The sequence below is a fragment of the Argentina silus genome (genome assembly GCF_951799395.1).
Source record: "Argentina silus genome assembly, chromosome: 10".
NCBI classification, from domain to species: domain Eukaryota; kingdom Metazoa; phylum Chordata; class Actinopteri; order Argentiniformes; family Argentinidae; genus Argentina; species Argentina silus.
Window position 1 is genome coordinate 3,237,123 of NC_139664.1, and position 16,674 is coordinate 3,253,796.

At 44.9% G+C, this 16,674-nt stretch overlaps 1 protein-coding gene across 1 annotated transcript in view; it reads right to left on the reverse strand.

Annotated features, from left to right (window-relative positions):
- The window catches only part of rftn1b (raftlin, lipid raft linker 1b), a 51,629-nt gene that overhangs the window by 9,242 nt on the left and 25,713 nt on the right, over positions 1-16,674 (reverse strand). The window contains exons 4-7 of the mRNA XM_083679210.1: positions 16,483-16,591; positions 13,853-14,339; positions 10,453-10,656; positions 5,002-5,120 (exon numbers count right to left, since the gene is read on the reverse strand). Coding sequence (XP_083535336.1) covers positions 5,002-5,120; positions 10,453-10,656; positions 13,853-14,339; positions 16,483-16,591 — 919 coding nt within the window. The remainder of the gene's footprint in view (positions 1-5,001; positions 5,121-10,452; positions 10,657-13,852; positions 14,340-16,482; positions 16,592-16,674) is intronic.

The window sequence follows — 16,674 nt, forward strand, 5'->3', positions numbered from 1 at the left end:
TGCCAAACATTATAAACAATAAATACAATACAAACAACAAGAACTGACACTGACCCTGCAAAAGCACGAGAAGTAACACTACTTCATGCCCAAGCAGTAACATTATGTTCTGATCTGAATGTTAGATAAAGGCCTAATCTATATGTGCAAAAAGACTGCCAACCAGGTGGTAAAACTGATATGTTTGAGGGTGGGGTGTAATTTGAGGTTTTAAACAAAGGGCAGCATTATCAAGTGTGTGGGATGGTGGGGTAAGGGGCTCAGCTTTGAACACAGGCCGACAGAGTCAAACAAGGTAGGCGGAGCCAGGGTCAACTCAGAGTTCAAAGTGCGTTGAAGTTCAGTGAACGAAAACACAGCCCTATTGTTTTTCTTTCATTCTTAACTGATTCCTGAGACTAGACATAACAGACAGTGCTCCTGTTTTTCAGTGAGTCTAAAATATACCTTGATGTATTTTTACAGGCCCCAGTCGGGTCAATTGGTCTTCAAAAATGATGACCCAGATTGCACTGCAACGTTCTTAAAAAGGTAAATTTAGAACATGTGGTGTGACCACATCCCTATCTACATTGGCTACATTGGTTAATGATATTCATCAGAACATTATCTCACTATAGTCTTATGAATACAATCCACAGAATGAGTGTTCCTGGAACACATTTCAAAAGTCCCTACACTGCACGTCGATACTTGTGGGAAAGCATTGATATCTTTAGAAAAGCAATACAGTTGTAATGAAGTCGAATCACACCCGATAAACAGTTCACTGTGCAATGTGCAGCACGCCCAGGAAGTCACTCATCCACAAGCTATAAGCATCGTCCCCCACCCGACTCGTCACAACCGCCTGATTGGACTCGGTCTCTCACTTGTGGGGACGGTGAAAATTGGTCTTTCTGAATCTAGGTCACCTCTTCTCTCACCTCAGAGAGGAAAGAGGTATCATTGCCAAAGGATAGGCTTTAACGATCCATTCAGTGATCTCTCCGCCACACTGGCTAGACCGCTATTGACAAGTCAATGTTGACTTTTGTGGGGCTTAGGTATATACCATTTAGCTGACGCTTTTATCCAAAGCAACTTACATTGCAGCGAGTGCATACATTTCAGTATATATGGTCCCAGCAGGAATCAAACCCACAACCTAAGCGTTGTTAGCGCCATGCTCCACCAACTGAGCCACAGAGGACCAGGATAGGTGCATTAAAGTTACATCACCTTCAGTAGGCTAAAACGTTATCTATATAATCTGAAATAACTTTTCACATGATGCAAGTTCCCAGTAATTTTTCCCTAAGTAATAATTCAGGGTTTTCTCATATTTTCAGTTAGAACAACCACTGCATGGTAATTGAGTGCTCAAATCTGGCCCCATCAAAATGATGATATATTTCAGCTCATTATATCAATTCAATCAAGATATAGAAGATCAAGAAATACGACAGTATAACAGACATATGGTGGAGGAACTAGAGGATATGAGTTGAACACACACACACACACACACACGCAAACACACACACACACATACAAACACACACACACACACACACAAACACACACAAACACACACACACACACACACACACGCAAACACACACACACACACACACACACTCAGACACAGTCAAAGTCTAAAGTGCCCTCTCTCTGTGTCTGAAAGTCGCTCTTCAAAGATTTGTTATTGCCATCGCAACGCTATGATGTTCCTATCTAATCTCATTTGGACATAATTTGATTTCTGGTGACTGAAGCGCTGGCCCTCCAAGCTGGGGCTCTGTACAGCTGCTGGGAGCGACTGACAACAGGTTTCTGGTGACTGAAGCGCTGGCCCTCCAAGCTGGGGCTCTGTACAGCTGCTGGGAGCGACTGACAACAGGTTTCTGGTGACTGAAGCGCTGGCCCTCCAAGCTGGGGCTCTGTACAGCTGCTGGGAGCGACTGACAACAGGTTTCTGGTGACTGAAGCGCTGGCCCTCCAAGCTGGGGCTCTATACAGCTGCTGGGAGCGACTGACAACAGGTTTCTGGTGACTGAAGCGCTGGCCCTCCAAGCTGGGGCTCTGTACAGCTGCTGGGAGCGACTGACAACGACTGACAACAGTGTCAGTGCTGTTAACTCCTCTCATTCGCTGGTGCGTCTCGTGTACTCAGTATACTGTGAGACTGACGTCTGTGGGCCTTCTGGGAAATGACTAGGCACTGCTGCGTTAAATTCAATATAGCCAACGATGACTATATTGGGTCTGCTTGGCAACTGAGAACAGGACAGCCCTTTTGCTTTAGTGGGTCATCGTTTTGTGAAGCATTAGGCCTATAGAGTAATAATAATAATAATAATACATTTATTTATAGAGCACATTTTCGTACAGAGACTGCAGCTCAAAGTGATGTACATACAAATCAAGTAAAAATAAACAATTACACAATAGAAGAAAAATAGGAAAACACGAAATAAACAGCAGTAGCCTACATGTTAAAAAGATACAAACAATGGTAATAGATAATTGAAGCGTTATTCAAGTAAAACCCAAGCAAAGCAGACCAATAGTGAAATAGAAAGTAGTCCTAGTACATGCTAGGATATACAAATAATGGTAATAGATAATAACATTAAATTCCATTCTATTCGACTCACATTGATTTGTAAAGCCCTTAATCACTGTTACAGTGGTATACACGTAGTAGTGTGTTACCTAGGTGGTCATGAGGCCAGGTGTATTCATCCACGTATGAGGTGCAACAAATACATTTACAAGGCAACACGACTGATTTAAAGTTACCCAGATGTTAACCACATTGTAGCTAGATTGCGAGTCTCCAGCAACAGCAACACATGATACACACGTAAATGTCTGAGTTGTCTCCACGTGTTTTCATTTTCATAATCCATCTAGACTCACTGTCGGAAACATAATACCATGCCATCAATGCATTTCACCCCCCTTTGTGAATGAGAACTAATATTGAGATTTCAGGCAAATCTATAAAGACCATTCTTCTTTGAGGCCTCAAGGAGAGCACATTTTTTTTGTTGCTGCTCTAAAGCCCAATGATAAGGGGAGGCTTTTATTGCATTATATCCAAGGCTGCGCTCTGTATTGATTTTCCTTTAGATACGAGAGACGACAGCGTGTTCCTAATTTGAGTTTCATTGTGGGGGAAACGATGTGTGTCGAGTTATTCATTCCGTGCTCTCCATGAACATCTAAAGTATGTCCCATTCAGGTCATTTTACTCATGTATTGAAAATTATATTAGCAGTAGGTAGCAGCAGCTTCTCTCAGCGTTAACGTATTTCTAAGCACCTGCACACGTGGTCCAGTTCTGCTGTTTGGTTCAATGGTGTCACTAAATATAGACATATGTGTACTGTATATGTAGGTGTAAATAAACAAAGCAAGAGACAGTTTCATTATATAAAGGGCATCTTTATATAATATCCCCTCTAAACAGCTGTAGCTGAAATGGGATGGCATTAAAGCAAGGTCTTTACCCAGAGGTGTGGAGCCCCTAACATAGGCCTACTTGTCATCTCAGTCCAAAGAGTTTGGTCACAATAAGCTATCCATGTCTTCACACACACCAAGACAACAAATAAATTCACTACCTATCTTCCGCCGTAGACTAAAGACCCATCTCTTCAGGCTACATCTTGACTGTCCCTCCTAAAGACCTCTTCACCCCCCGCTGCCCCCCTGTACAGTTCAAAAAAATGTAAAATAAATAAATAAATAAAAGTAATCCTTCCTTCTTCTAGCATTGTGACTGCCAATGGCTTTGGATAAAAGTATCTGCTAAATGTAAAAAATGTAAATGTAAATGTAACTGAATACGAAATAGAATTAGGGGTTGGACTCTATAGAAACGATTCCAAGTTTGTTGACAATTAAAACAGAAAGTTTTGTACTAACAACAACAAAATATGTGCACTTCCAGCTTGTCCATATTGATTTGTTCTCAGTGAAGCAGCTTGTTTTCGTGTTTTCCATGCCTATAAATCCAACCACCTGTCAGTCTTTCATCTAGATGAGTGTGAGTGCGCTGGGGAAAAACCTCCCAATCAATATTCTGCATAATTTTTCAGCGTAATTATTCTGGCACCAAAACGACAATGAGTGATGATACTTATGCATATTAATATTAAGCAGTTATCACAATCACAATGCATGTTGCTCATCATCTCTTTGTGAAAAAGAGTTATCAAGAAAAGGTCACTTTTTTGCAGATCAGCCAAGTGTAACGTTTCTTGGTAAAGCCCAGGAAAAGACTTGATTGGATTTATCGAAATTGTGTAGTTGTTACACATTTTGCTTTATTGTCCTTCCTGCGTAAAACACTGACGACTTTTTAAGGCGCTTAAAAGGTCTTATAATAAATGTACTTCTCAGTTGTTGAAGCAAGAGTTGCTATACTACCGCTACAACAGTATTTTTCTCCACAGTATTCCCATTCATTTGAAAAGGATAAGGGCATTGTGATGTCAGGGGTTAAATTGTGTGTTTTGGAGCCAAGCTCCTTTGGGCGCATGGTCATCAAAGCTGAGGTGGACAATGAGAGGCACATTTAGCGGACAAAAGTCTCTTTTCACACTTGGACAGCCCCAGGGCTAGAAAGTCTAAATTTGATTACTTTGATATCATCAGCACACACACACACACACACACACACACACACACACACACACACACACACACACACACACACACACACACACACACACACACACACACACACAACCACAGAATTCCCGAAACCCTTCAAAAGCAGACAGAAATCAATTTCCAACTCGGATTTGAGCAAACTGGGGACTTAATCGCCGGACAGATAAGGGCTTGTTTGCTGCAGATAAGACAAGCCACTGTGACACATGTCTCGTAAATTCCGATTTTGCTTCTAGGTCACTTGTTGGAAACATTTCCGAGTGACAGCGTTTACTCTCGGTGTTGGGACAAACAGGCCAAACCCCCCATGGTAGAGAGGGGAAAAAATCCACTCACATCGATGACGGTCCACTGCTCCACCACGATGGCGTCGTAGGTGGTGGCGGCCCCGGTCAAATCTCCCTCTGTCCCCTCCTGGAAGATGAAGACGCTTTCCACCGACTTAGGCAGCAAATCTGCAGAGAATGGAGAGGGCGGCCATGAAATAGTATTTACAGGATGGAGGGCGTCTGTCTTGCCCTCCCCAAGCCTCAAGGCTAGAGGAAACGTAATGACATTACCCATCCAACCAGCAAGCTACACGGTGGGTCATTTATTACATTGGCTTCAGCATGTACCATTTGTTAAAGCGAGGATGAGTTATGGATTATGTAGAGTGACAGAGCAAGAGAAAGGAGGAGGGTTGGGAACGTTTTTCTTTCGGGAAAAAGGCTGGAGAGAGGAACAGACAGAAAGATGACAGATGCGTAGATAAATGTTGAGATGGTTCGAGGGAGTTGCGGGGAAATCAGTCTGAAAATGAACATACTGGAAATCACAGCTCTGCCCGGACACAGACACATCTGATCTCTATAAAAAGGCCTTTGTTTCGGACCCAATTCATTAGACCCCCCTTCGGCGTCACGGAGAGCACCGCTGGACCTCAGAAGGCCGAGCTCCCTCTCCATCTCATGCCTGTTCTTATTCCACTGAACAGTGCAGACCCAACCCCCCCCCCCCCCCAGACCAGGCCTCTCTCTTGGCCTGAGTGCTTTCTCATTACTCCCGCACCATTTACACACTAATACAGTTTGTGCGGCGAGGGCTCCGCCATGAGACACTCCACATTTCATTACTCTGCCCTAATAATGGGGCAACGAGGGGCGACTGGAGAGACGGGTGGAGGGGAGGGAAGACAGGCTCCTTTATTTTCTGCCCAGAAAACCCATTTAGGGGCTCGGCGCGCTCAATTGAAGACATCTCTCAGACATCTCTTGGCTCTTTTCAAATACAGACATTGTCGTTGTTCATTCCCCCCCCTCCCCCTCCTCCGCCTACTCTTTATTCCACCCCTCCATCCCCCCATCATTCATCAGCCGCCCCTGCTTGGCGTATAATTGGAAAGCCCTCTTGGAGATTGGGTTGGCCCTGATTGTTCCCTGCCGGTACACCGGGATCACTCAGGTGAGATGCACACAGGGATTCTGTCTCTCTGCTTTAGAGGAAACGCTGTCTCTTGGCATAACACTGCCAGACACAGAGCTGAGGGGGAGCAGGAACGACTGAGGGGGATGGGGATAGGGGGGGACACAAATAACGTAAACATTATGTCAAGTCTATTGACTGGGGGGGGGGGGGGGGGGGGGAGTATCGAGTGGAACAGAGGCTTGTGGATAGTTGTTTTCATCCGCAAAGGGACAATGGATCGTTTTTGACTGTGTATCTGCTCCAGGCACCCGAGGCTGAGCGAGCCATGCAAATATCTTTCCCCAAGACAGAGAGTGACAGACAAGGAACCCGAAAGAAAGATCCAGAATGACAAAGACTCCGGAGACGAGGAAGATAGCGAGAGTGGCAACCTGACACAGACTGACACGGAGCGCCAGACGCCAGCGCAGCAGAGTGACAACTAAGTGGCACAGAATGGACCGGAATGAGGCACGCAGACTGACTCTGGGTTGACAACAGACTTTGGGAACGCAGACTCAGAGGAGCGGAGGGACGGGAGCGGGGGGGACGGGAGCGGAGGGAGTCCCGTTGACCGCGGGAGCCACTGAATGACCCTGCCCAGAGTCATGTCTGCTGACATGATTTAAACATGTGTCTTAGAACTGCCAGAGAGAAAAAACGGAAGACAGGGGCTGTGACGGCTTATCTATATTTTAAAAGGGGACCGCCAGGAATCCGGAGAGTGTGAGAGATGGAGAGAGAGATAGAGAGAGATAGAGAGAGAGAGAGAGAGAGAGAGAGAGAGAGAGAGAGAGAGAGAGGGGGGGAGGGAGCGGGATTATGTGTGAGGATTGGCCGGGGCTCTACCCTTCTGAGCCAAAGGTCTGAGCGCTGGGGGCGATGTACCTGTGGTTGCCAGGCAGACTTTTGGTTGTAGCTAGGGGCCTTTGAGGAATATGACAGGGAATGCACACTGCACCCTGCCTCACATACACAAAGACATACTCCCACAAGCTGGTATTATTTCCTGGCTACTTGGTTAGACACTAGGAGGGAGAATACTCTCTAGATTTATCGAGACAGACATACACACTCACACGCACACACGTACACACAGACACAGACACAGACACAGACACACACACACACACACACACACACACACACACACACACACACACACACACACACAGGCCTTCTAGCCCTAATTCCATATCCAGTCTCATTTGTCTCTCCAAAAATGCAAGCACATCGTTTCCCCCCCAAAATTCTTTTCACAGTAAAGTAATACCTTATTGGAATTTCATATTCATGGGATCTCTTCCTCCTTGGGCTTTGCCTGGATATAGAAAGCACTGGCGCTGACTGTCGTGCATATGAATAGATCAATGTCTCACACAGTCAGGACTACAAATCCTCATTGTTTGGCTGCAGATAGTTTAAGCTACAGTAAGTGTAACAATGAAAAACTCCCCGGCAACACCGTTACTGTCAATTCTCCAGTAAACAAACTCATTCCCCCGTCAGAACTCACATGGGGCAGTAGCTGTGAGTGTGTGTGTGTGTGTGTGTGAGTGTCTGTGTGAGTGTGCGTGTGAGTGTGTTGTATGTGTGTGTGTGTGTGTGTGAGTGTGTGTGTGTGTGAGTGTCTGTGTGAGTGTGTTGTATGTGTGTGTGTGTGTTGTGAGAGTGTGTGTGTGTGAGTGTCTGTGTGAGTGTGTGTGTGAGTGTGAGTGTGTTGTATGTGTGTGTGTGTTGTGAGAGTGTGTGTGTGTGAGTTTCTGTGTGAGTGTGTGTGTGAGTGTGTTGAATGTGTGTGTGTGTGTGTGTGTGTACGTAGGAGGTGCCGAGCAGTCGGCGCAGGATCTGCAAATTCAATGACGGTCTAATATCCGACCCCACGGCGCTCTCCAGGTCTCCGTCTCTCTGAACCCACTCCCACCTGTCTCACGCCTCGCCACGGCGGAATATTAAACAGGACTTTTACCCCCCGCCCCCTCCTCCACACCACCACCACCACCACCACCACCACCACCTCCGACGCCTTCACAAGCTAGGCTTCACCATGGAAACCCATCTCTATAGGGGGAAGAGGGCATGAGGAGATAGCGACTGTGTGTGTGTGTGTGTGTGTGTGTGTGTGTGTGTGTGTGTGTGTGTGTATCCCACCGGACCATCCCAGGCAGTCAACAGTCAAACACAATGGGGAGGAGGTGCGACGTTTAGGAAAAGGGCAGCAGAACAGGGGGAATACATGAATATGTATATATAGCCAATACGAACAAGAACAAAGATGCGTAGGACTGGGAAAGCAGCAAACAAGAACAGCAAACCAGGCACAGTGCAGTGGAGTTATGGTCATAACATATATATTGCATAAGATAAGACTTAGCATGTGAGATATTAAGTTAATAAGTACATACAGTTCAGGATATATCAGTGCATCGTTCTTACCAATGTTCATTACGTTTTCAGAGAGAACACAAAAAGGTTAGAGTTAAAGGGACATGTATTCCACAACTGTGTACAAGTTTGTATTCAAGTAGACGAGTTGAAGAAAAGAGCAGGAAAGAGCAGGAAGGAGCAGGAAAGTGCAGGAAAGTGGAGGAAAGAGCAGGAAAGTGGAGGAAAGTGGAGGAAAAGCACAGCAGATCAACAACAGAGAATAACAGTAGAACAGCTGAAAAGAACAGCATAGGCGGGGAGAAGAACAGCTGAAGAGAGTAGACCAATTAAAAAGGAAAACACCATGACAACACAAAGACACCATGACAACACAACGGCAACACAACAACATAAGGTCATAACCACAATGCAACACAGTCTCCTAATTAATCCTAATAGTATGCATTCCCAATTGCGTGTCCTGGTCAAAGCATTACAGAGATTTTTGGTCCGATACGTCAAAAACTGAACGCTACGTGACGCTAAGTGAATTTGCGCGACTTCCGCAAGAAGTTTATTTTCTTTGAATAGCGTGGCGGTTTGGCAGTATTAGGCATTACCTTTGAATGGTTGAGGTAAGGGCAAGTTGCCAGGGGAAGGCATTAGCAAACATCACCACAATTGGGAACAGGTACTATTGTGTATCAGTACACAATTTGAGTAGGAGACCTGTCTGCCATATCAGAAGCCAATAAAACACACCAATTTCTTGAAGCACTGCATCAACAACAGACGACATGACAGACAGAGTGGAGGCACTTGTAGTGCACTTAGTACAATCCCGTCCTGTAACTGTCATTATGATCTCCAATCACACTGAGTGTCGCTGCCGCTGCCGCTGACACGACACGTCTTTTTTTATCGTGGCGTTTTACAATCGAGCATGCCCTTGATGTTTATGGGGAGGAGATCGTCTCTAGTGTCAGGAAGAGTTTCTCCTAATGAATTCTGAAATGGATTTCAAAGAGGTGCTAAATTTGGAGACGCCTGCACGACCATGGTTTCTCTTGGTTCTCAGGCTTGTTAAAACAAGCCGCTCCTTCGTTTGATGTAATTAGCTACTTACAACAAACGCGGGATGTTGCTCGGGCTTTGATATCGCACCACTCACAGATCCCAAGAGGTTGACACAACTCCAGCACTCACCTATACAAACATATCCGTTAAAAACGGTTGGGTTATTTCCATATGTTGGCAGGCTGTTCCCAGCAAACCAGTATATTAGCAATTTCAGATTTCGGGCTGACATTTCCGAAGCAAAGCAGAACACTCTGCAACTCTAAACTTGCTTTTACTGCACGACCATTTCAGAAAAAGAAAATATGCATATCTTAACTACACATAAAATATGCAAAATATATTAGAATAACCTAATAGAAGAGAAATGAATTATAATAACACGCTTCATTACTTCATTCTCTCGATAACATATGCAAGGATGCACTAATTTGCTATCAGGTTCATTATCTGTGTTTCGGAGTCGCTGATGCGTTCACTTTTGGAGATTAATGAATTATGACTCTTATTTACTCAAGCTGGTTTATTTCACCACAATCAGAATTAAGTAGCATGCCCCAGAGCCTAGCTGGAAAGTGCACTGAGGGGTAGAACAGTAGACAAAACAAAAGAACCACGCAGAGTTTCAAAAGGGATAAAACCACAGCCATACAGTCCATTAAGCTTTCCATTGTAGTCCGGGATTTCGTCGTTTGTTTGTGACTTGCATTGTCTTGTTGTTTTTTTTTCGTCAACTGTGTTACTTATTTCATGCCCAGGTGAAAAAAAGACAGACAAGACAGCAGAAATGTGAGGAGGACAACCATGACTGCACTATCTGGCTGTTACCCGCTGGCATATTGATTTTCAAATAAAGTTAGAAATTTTTGCTAGGTGGATTTAGTGTGTTTTGTTTACCGTTGTCGTTGCCCAGGTGGAAGTATCCATCGACGAGCGATGCTCCGTTGTTGAAGTGCTGGGTCATGTGATCGAGCCAGTTGGCCTCCACCCCTTTGACCCCCTCGTCACGGAGTTGAACCCTCAGTGGAACCTTCACTGTGAAGTACTTCAGCTGGCTCTCACGGACCGTCGGGTGGTTGAACAGGGCTAGCAACTCCACGCCTGACACAACACAAAACACAAGTGTGAATAAAACACATTATCGCACCACACGCTGTGACACATAAGAGTTGATTTGTAATCCATAACAGAGTTCACACATGTCTGGTAACAGATGTGATTTCGGAAATGTAGCACAGTTGACACTCTTTATAACGGAGGTGATTCATACCAAAATTTGAAGTCATTTCTTTCCTCTGGCAACTGCTTTGTGTATCAGTCTTAACGATGCCATACCAGAGGCTTGTGGCTCAACTGAAATGATCGTAATTCAACATTGAGAAATGTCCACAAATATGGATGAACTTTTGCTTCGGCAGCAGCAATTTAAATCAAGACATTTTCTCTTTTTTAATGCAAATGTCTGTCTGTGTTGTTCCCATGCAAACCAGATGGAGGGCCAGAATGGGCTATTCTTCCAACCCACCCACGCACACAGGCACAGACATAGACACAGACACACACACAGACCCCCCCCCCCCCCCCCCACACCCACACACACACACACACACACACACACACAGACACACACACACACACACACACACACACACACACACACACACACAGACACACACACACACACACACAGACACACGCAGACAGACAGGCACACACGCACGCCCGCACGCACACACAGGGGGAGCATCATCAGAGGGGACCATGGCTCAGTTGCTCTGTCAGGCCGTCAGTCAGACACCCAGGAAGAATGAATCATTTATTACCATTTCATTTCTGGCTCGCCTGAGTGATGTGACAGCTGGCCACCAAATTCCCCAAATCTTGTCATTGGCCACTCCTCAGAGCAACAAAATCTGCTGAATTCCCATACCGGACCAGAACCGTCCTTGCGCACATTATAGTCACTAAAACATATTGCAAACAAAGCTAAGTCAACATAACTCTAACACTCTCCATAAATGTTCACCTTTCCTGCAAAAAAAGTCAATTGAAATGCAGTGTTCGTAGTTGGAAAGATTTTGTTTGCTTGTTCAAGGACATCAGCTTTGAGCGACTGTTACCATTCTATCTGTACACTGTATGTGTCCTGGCGGGTTACTGACAGGTCTTAAACCTGACGTGTCATAGGGCGACTTAATGAATTATATATGTTGTTTACATGTCCTGGCAAGGTTAAGTGCGGAATGGATGTGAGTTACTGATGGAGTTAGAAACAGGCAAGGGAGCCATGAAACACAAACCATTCCCACATGATAAGAAAGTGCAACTGACTCTGCAATTTAATTTTTGTCAGGGCATGAAGGTTAAACAAATATTTGTAGAGTTTCTCTATGCTTGCCCTGATATTTGGTCTGTGAACACACACACACACATACATACACACGCACCCACGCATGCACGCACGCACCCACGCACGCACGCACGCACGCACGCGCAGGCAGGCACAAGCACACATAGACAGACAGACAGACAGACAGACAGACAGACAGACACACACACACACACACACACACACACGCACACGCACACTCACACACACAAGTACTGTATCAATTAGGTGTATTGAGACCTGCGAAGCTAACAGTCACATGAAGGTGATCAGGTGACAGACCCTCGTTGACGTTGGCCGTTAACGAGAAAACGAGCGCATGAACACAATTACGGCGTTGAAACGCGTCGTCTGTTCGCAAGCCTGGTCTGATGGGTCCCCATCCCAGGGACAAGGTCAACTCTCATAACCCTGTCTGTTTATGTACAGCACCGCTGTTCATCTCATCATCTGCTTCTGGAATCCCTGTCCCGCCCACTCCAAACTGATTCAATCAATGCTAACAAAGCATTTCATAATAGACATCCCCAAAAATTACAGTGCAGCAGTCTAGCTGTCTTTCTTTCTTTCTGTCTGTCTGTCTGTCTGTCTGTCTGTCTGTCTGTCTGTCTGTCTGTCTGTCTGTCTGTCTTTTCTTTTCCGTTTAATAATTTCTTGGGAAGAACGTGTGGCTACACCCAAGCTCGTGCTTATTTCTAGATGTGACAATTGGGATTTTTTTGCCAATTTCTCTCACTTTTTATATCCTCACTGCTTCCCATTTCCACCTGTGTTCCTATGAGATAATATAATATTCTCAGCGAATAATAATAATATTCTTAGCGTTACTTCTTAGAACTATTTTAAGACATACTAGTTTCAATTCTGGTCCTCGTTTCCCTTTCAACTGCTATCTGATGACCCCGTTTAGCCCTTCTGCTGCTGTTGCATGTGTACACCCACAGCATTGGAATCAGAGGCTGAGTCAGAGAGAGTATTAGCAACAGGGACATGGGCACTTGGCACATGGTCACACACCAAGGCTGGTGGCTGTGGAGGTTGGGAATGAGGGAGGAGGAATCAGGCTGAGAGGGAGGTAGAGGATGATTCAGTGGGGGATTATCTCCCTGCAAAACTTCACTGTAGGGACTTCCAGATGGACAAGGGGGCTGTGGTCTACAGGGAGCCAAGCATGTAACCGCACGCACGCACACACACACACACACACACACACACACACACACACACACACACACACACACACACACACACTCACACACGCACACACACACACACACACACAAGTACAAGTACAGTGGGTGGTGTCCAATATACACTTGCACATTTCCAAACACATTTTGGGGGGAGAGTGTGAAAGAGAGGGAGAGGGAGAAAGTGTTGTCCAGCTGGTATTCCAAAATGCTCATATTAGGCCCAAACAAAACCTCCCCTACCTTGTGTTAATTTCATCCAAATGTACAGTAGACACTGTGTTGGGATATTAAAATGACAGTACATGAAGTGAAAATGAAATGAAGGTGTCAACTGTGTTACAATAGTTAAATGCATTGATTTTCTCCAGCAAATGATCTATGTAAACTACAACATTATATTATAAACAAGCTCAAGCCAAAATGCTACTGTTGAAGAGTGCATACTCTTTACACTAGTAGCTGGAGCATGCAATGGGAGTATTTCTTTTGAGAAAGGGATTGAAAGGATTATATCCTGAGTCAGCACAGTATTGTGTAACATTGGCACACACTTGACTAAAACACACCTCCAACAAGCACTCAGTTCAATGGGGCTATTGGTTTTGGTGGAATCAAGCCTTGCATTGGTTGGACTATAATAACCCTACCCATCCATGCAAGATTTCAGAGTGCGATAGTTCAAAGTTAAAACAAGTGAAATCTGAGAAACACTCACCATTGGTCCTCTGAGTGTGACACCTTGGTCTCTCCTTCGGTTCTACAGTATTGGCCTTGTTGTTGTTGTGTGTCAGCGCGTCCTCCTCCATCAGCTCCTGATTGTGATCTCTGTCGCCCTCTTTCGATGGCGATACAGGGAGAGAGGACTCCCCATCATGGTTGCTTTCCCCCCCAGTACCCTCACTCCCCCCAGTGTTCCCGGTCTGGCTCTCCCCCTCCGCCAGGGGTCCCTCCCCAGCCTCACATGGGGGGTCTTTGCCCTCATTGGCCCCAGTGTCCATGGCCTGATCCTGGCTCCCTGGTTCTCCATGGCTCCCGGGGCTAGATGGACTCCGGCTACTCAGGGAGCCTAGCACAGAGCTGGGGCTAGAGTGGAGGGAGAGGGAGGGTGTCTCTGGTTCTCTAGTCTGGGGGCCTGGTGTCCCACGTGGCTCCTGGATGAAGCCCACGAACATGACCCCCTGGTCTGAAGCATCCTGTATCTGCTGTAGAGAGAGAGAGAGAGAGAGAGAGATTGATCCATGGGTACCTCATTTCCACTAGTACTCCACCTTTGACACATTTTTGCATGTATTACTTGGACTGTGCTTTCGATGGACCGTTACGATGGACTGTGCTTTCTTCCATGTAATGACATAACCCCCACCTCCCTCCCTCCACCACTCCTTCCAGCATCAACCATTCCAATCGAACAAGAGTTGATTGGATTGCAATGACCGTGGCTCCAACCTCTGGCAGGGGCTGACTGCAGAATCGAGCATGCTTCTCTCCATTTCATTGTCATCTGGCATTTTATGTCAATATTGGGATTTTCCATCAGGTGAAATTGAAATGTTAACTGTCAAGGAATGTTAACGATGCCATTCTCTATTATCATTCCGCCCCCGTAAGATCCCAGCCGGAGGCGGTACATCGCTATCTCTCACCAGGACGAAGAGAATAAAAATCAAATCAGCATAGACGCCCATATCGCAGGTTATTCACTATGAAATTAAATTGGAAAAACACATCGTCTCCAGCTACATTGTTTAATATCTATCAACGTTGAGACATTTTATTATTTCCAGCAATAAGGTGAAATGGAATTGCACAGATAAAAGAGAAGCGTATTGTATCTCATTGGTGGTAACAGTTATGGTTTGTACCATTTCTCCTGTCTGTAGATTCCCACGATATGGTATACTGAAAAATGTACGCACAAATTGCAGTGTAAGTCACTTGCAGTGTCAGCTAAATGGTATGCAGGTAACACCCTCATTCCTAATCTATAGGGTGTCATTGATTCTGATGCAAATCAGAGACCCTATAAAAACAAAGATATTAATTCCAAAATTACATGAACTTATTATCCTTGGATTAAGATGGACTCAATTGATTTGTTGATGACATTTTTGCATTTTAGCTAATTTGAAGAGTGTCATAGCAAAATGTACATGAGGTATTTCTGTATCAGAAATTTCTAAAAACATGTTTTTGCTTTGTCATTCTGGGGTATTTGTGTGTGGATTGCCAATTATTTTAATTTAATCCATTGTAAATTGAGTCGATAACACAACAAAATGTGGAAAAAGTGAAGGGGTCTGAATACTTTCCGAAGGCACTGTATATTACATATTAGATGTAGACTCATGTGTCAAGGTACTTTAATGGTGACCCTTGGTCAAAACTGAATGAGAAATCCCGCCGTCTACATTCAGGTCAAGGAAACAGATAAACAACACATTGAATCCATCTATATTGTACTATATTGTACTATATCGTCTATTTGTTTATTTTAGCCTTTAGTCTTCATCACGCAATCCAGGTGTCAAATCACCTCTGCCATGTGAATAAAATAAAATGAACTTTTGAATCCACACTGACAAGCCCCTTCGCCTTTGATGTAGAAGCCTGTTATCCCCTTTCGGAGTGTAATGATGGAAGACATCAACACGCTCTGGAGACGTGTGAAACTGTCCCCAGACTGCAGAGTGACAGTCGCCTGCGGCAACACTTTTCCACTTTTCAAGTTTAACATATTTCATATTTCTCAGATATTCCACCTCTCTGGGAGGATAGATAGAGTTTGAAGGTCAGGATGAAGCTCCAGCAGAGAGCGTGGCCCTCGGGGACCCGACTGCCGCGATGCTGCTGCTGCTGATCCATGTCCACTCCCCGACATTTAAATTGAAAGTAGGATTTTTTTCATCTGGCCATGTAGAGCGAAACCACATTAGAAGATGATAGTGAACAGATACTGCACAGTGATAATGCAATCGTCCACTCATCCAAAGGCCAGTGCAACACCAGTGCTTTTCAAGTTTGTATAGCACATATCATTTTGTATTTATTGTTTATAATGTTTAGTGTTGTTCTTGTTGTGAAGCACTTTGCGACATTTGTGTCTGTAAAAAGTGTCATACAAATACATCTGCTTGATTGATTGATTGATTGATTGATTTTTAATACAGACTAAACTACAGAAAAAGGAACAAAGGTTCTATTGACAAGGATACAACAACACCGTCTTCATATGTTTAGCTTTTCTTCTCTTTTATTCCCTTTATTCAATTTCCTGAGGTGCAAAAACCTGCAGCGGTGTAAATGCTTTGTGAATGTAAGCTCCATAAGCTGTTGCTAGAGGCTTACCTTCTTCACGTATCCCTGGATGAGCTCTGGGGTGGGCACCTGGTCTGCAGACAGACACTCCTCCAGCTGCAGATGGTACGGAGCACACTGGGACTGGCTCTTCTCCAGCCTGCAGGCCACACAGCAGGAAGGAGGGGGACAAGGAATTCCAACCAGTCACAATACTGTACTGTACATTACCACACAGGCACA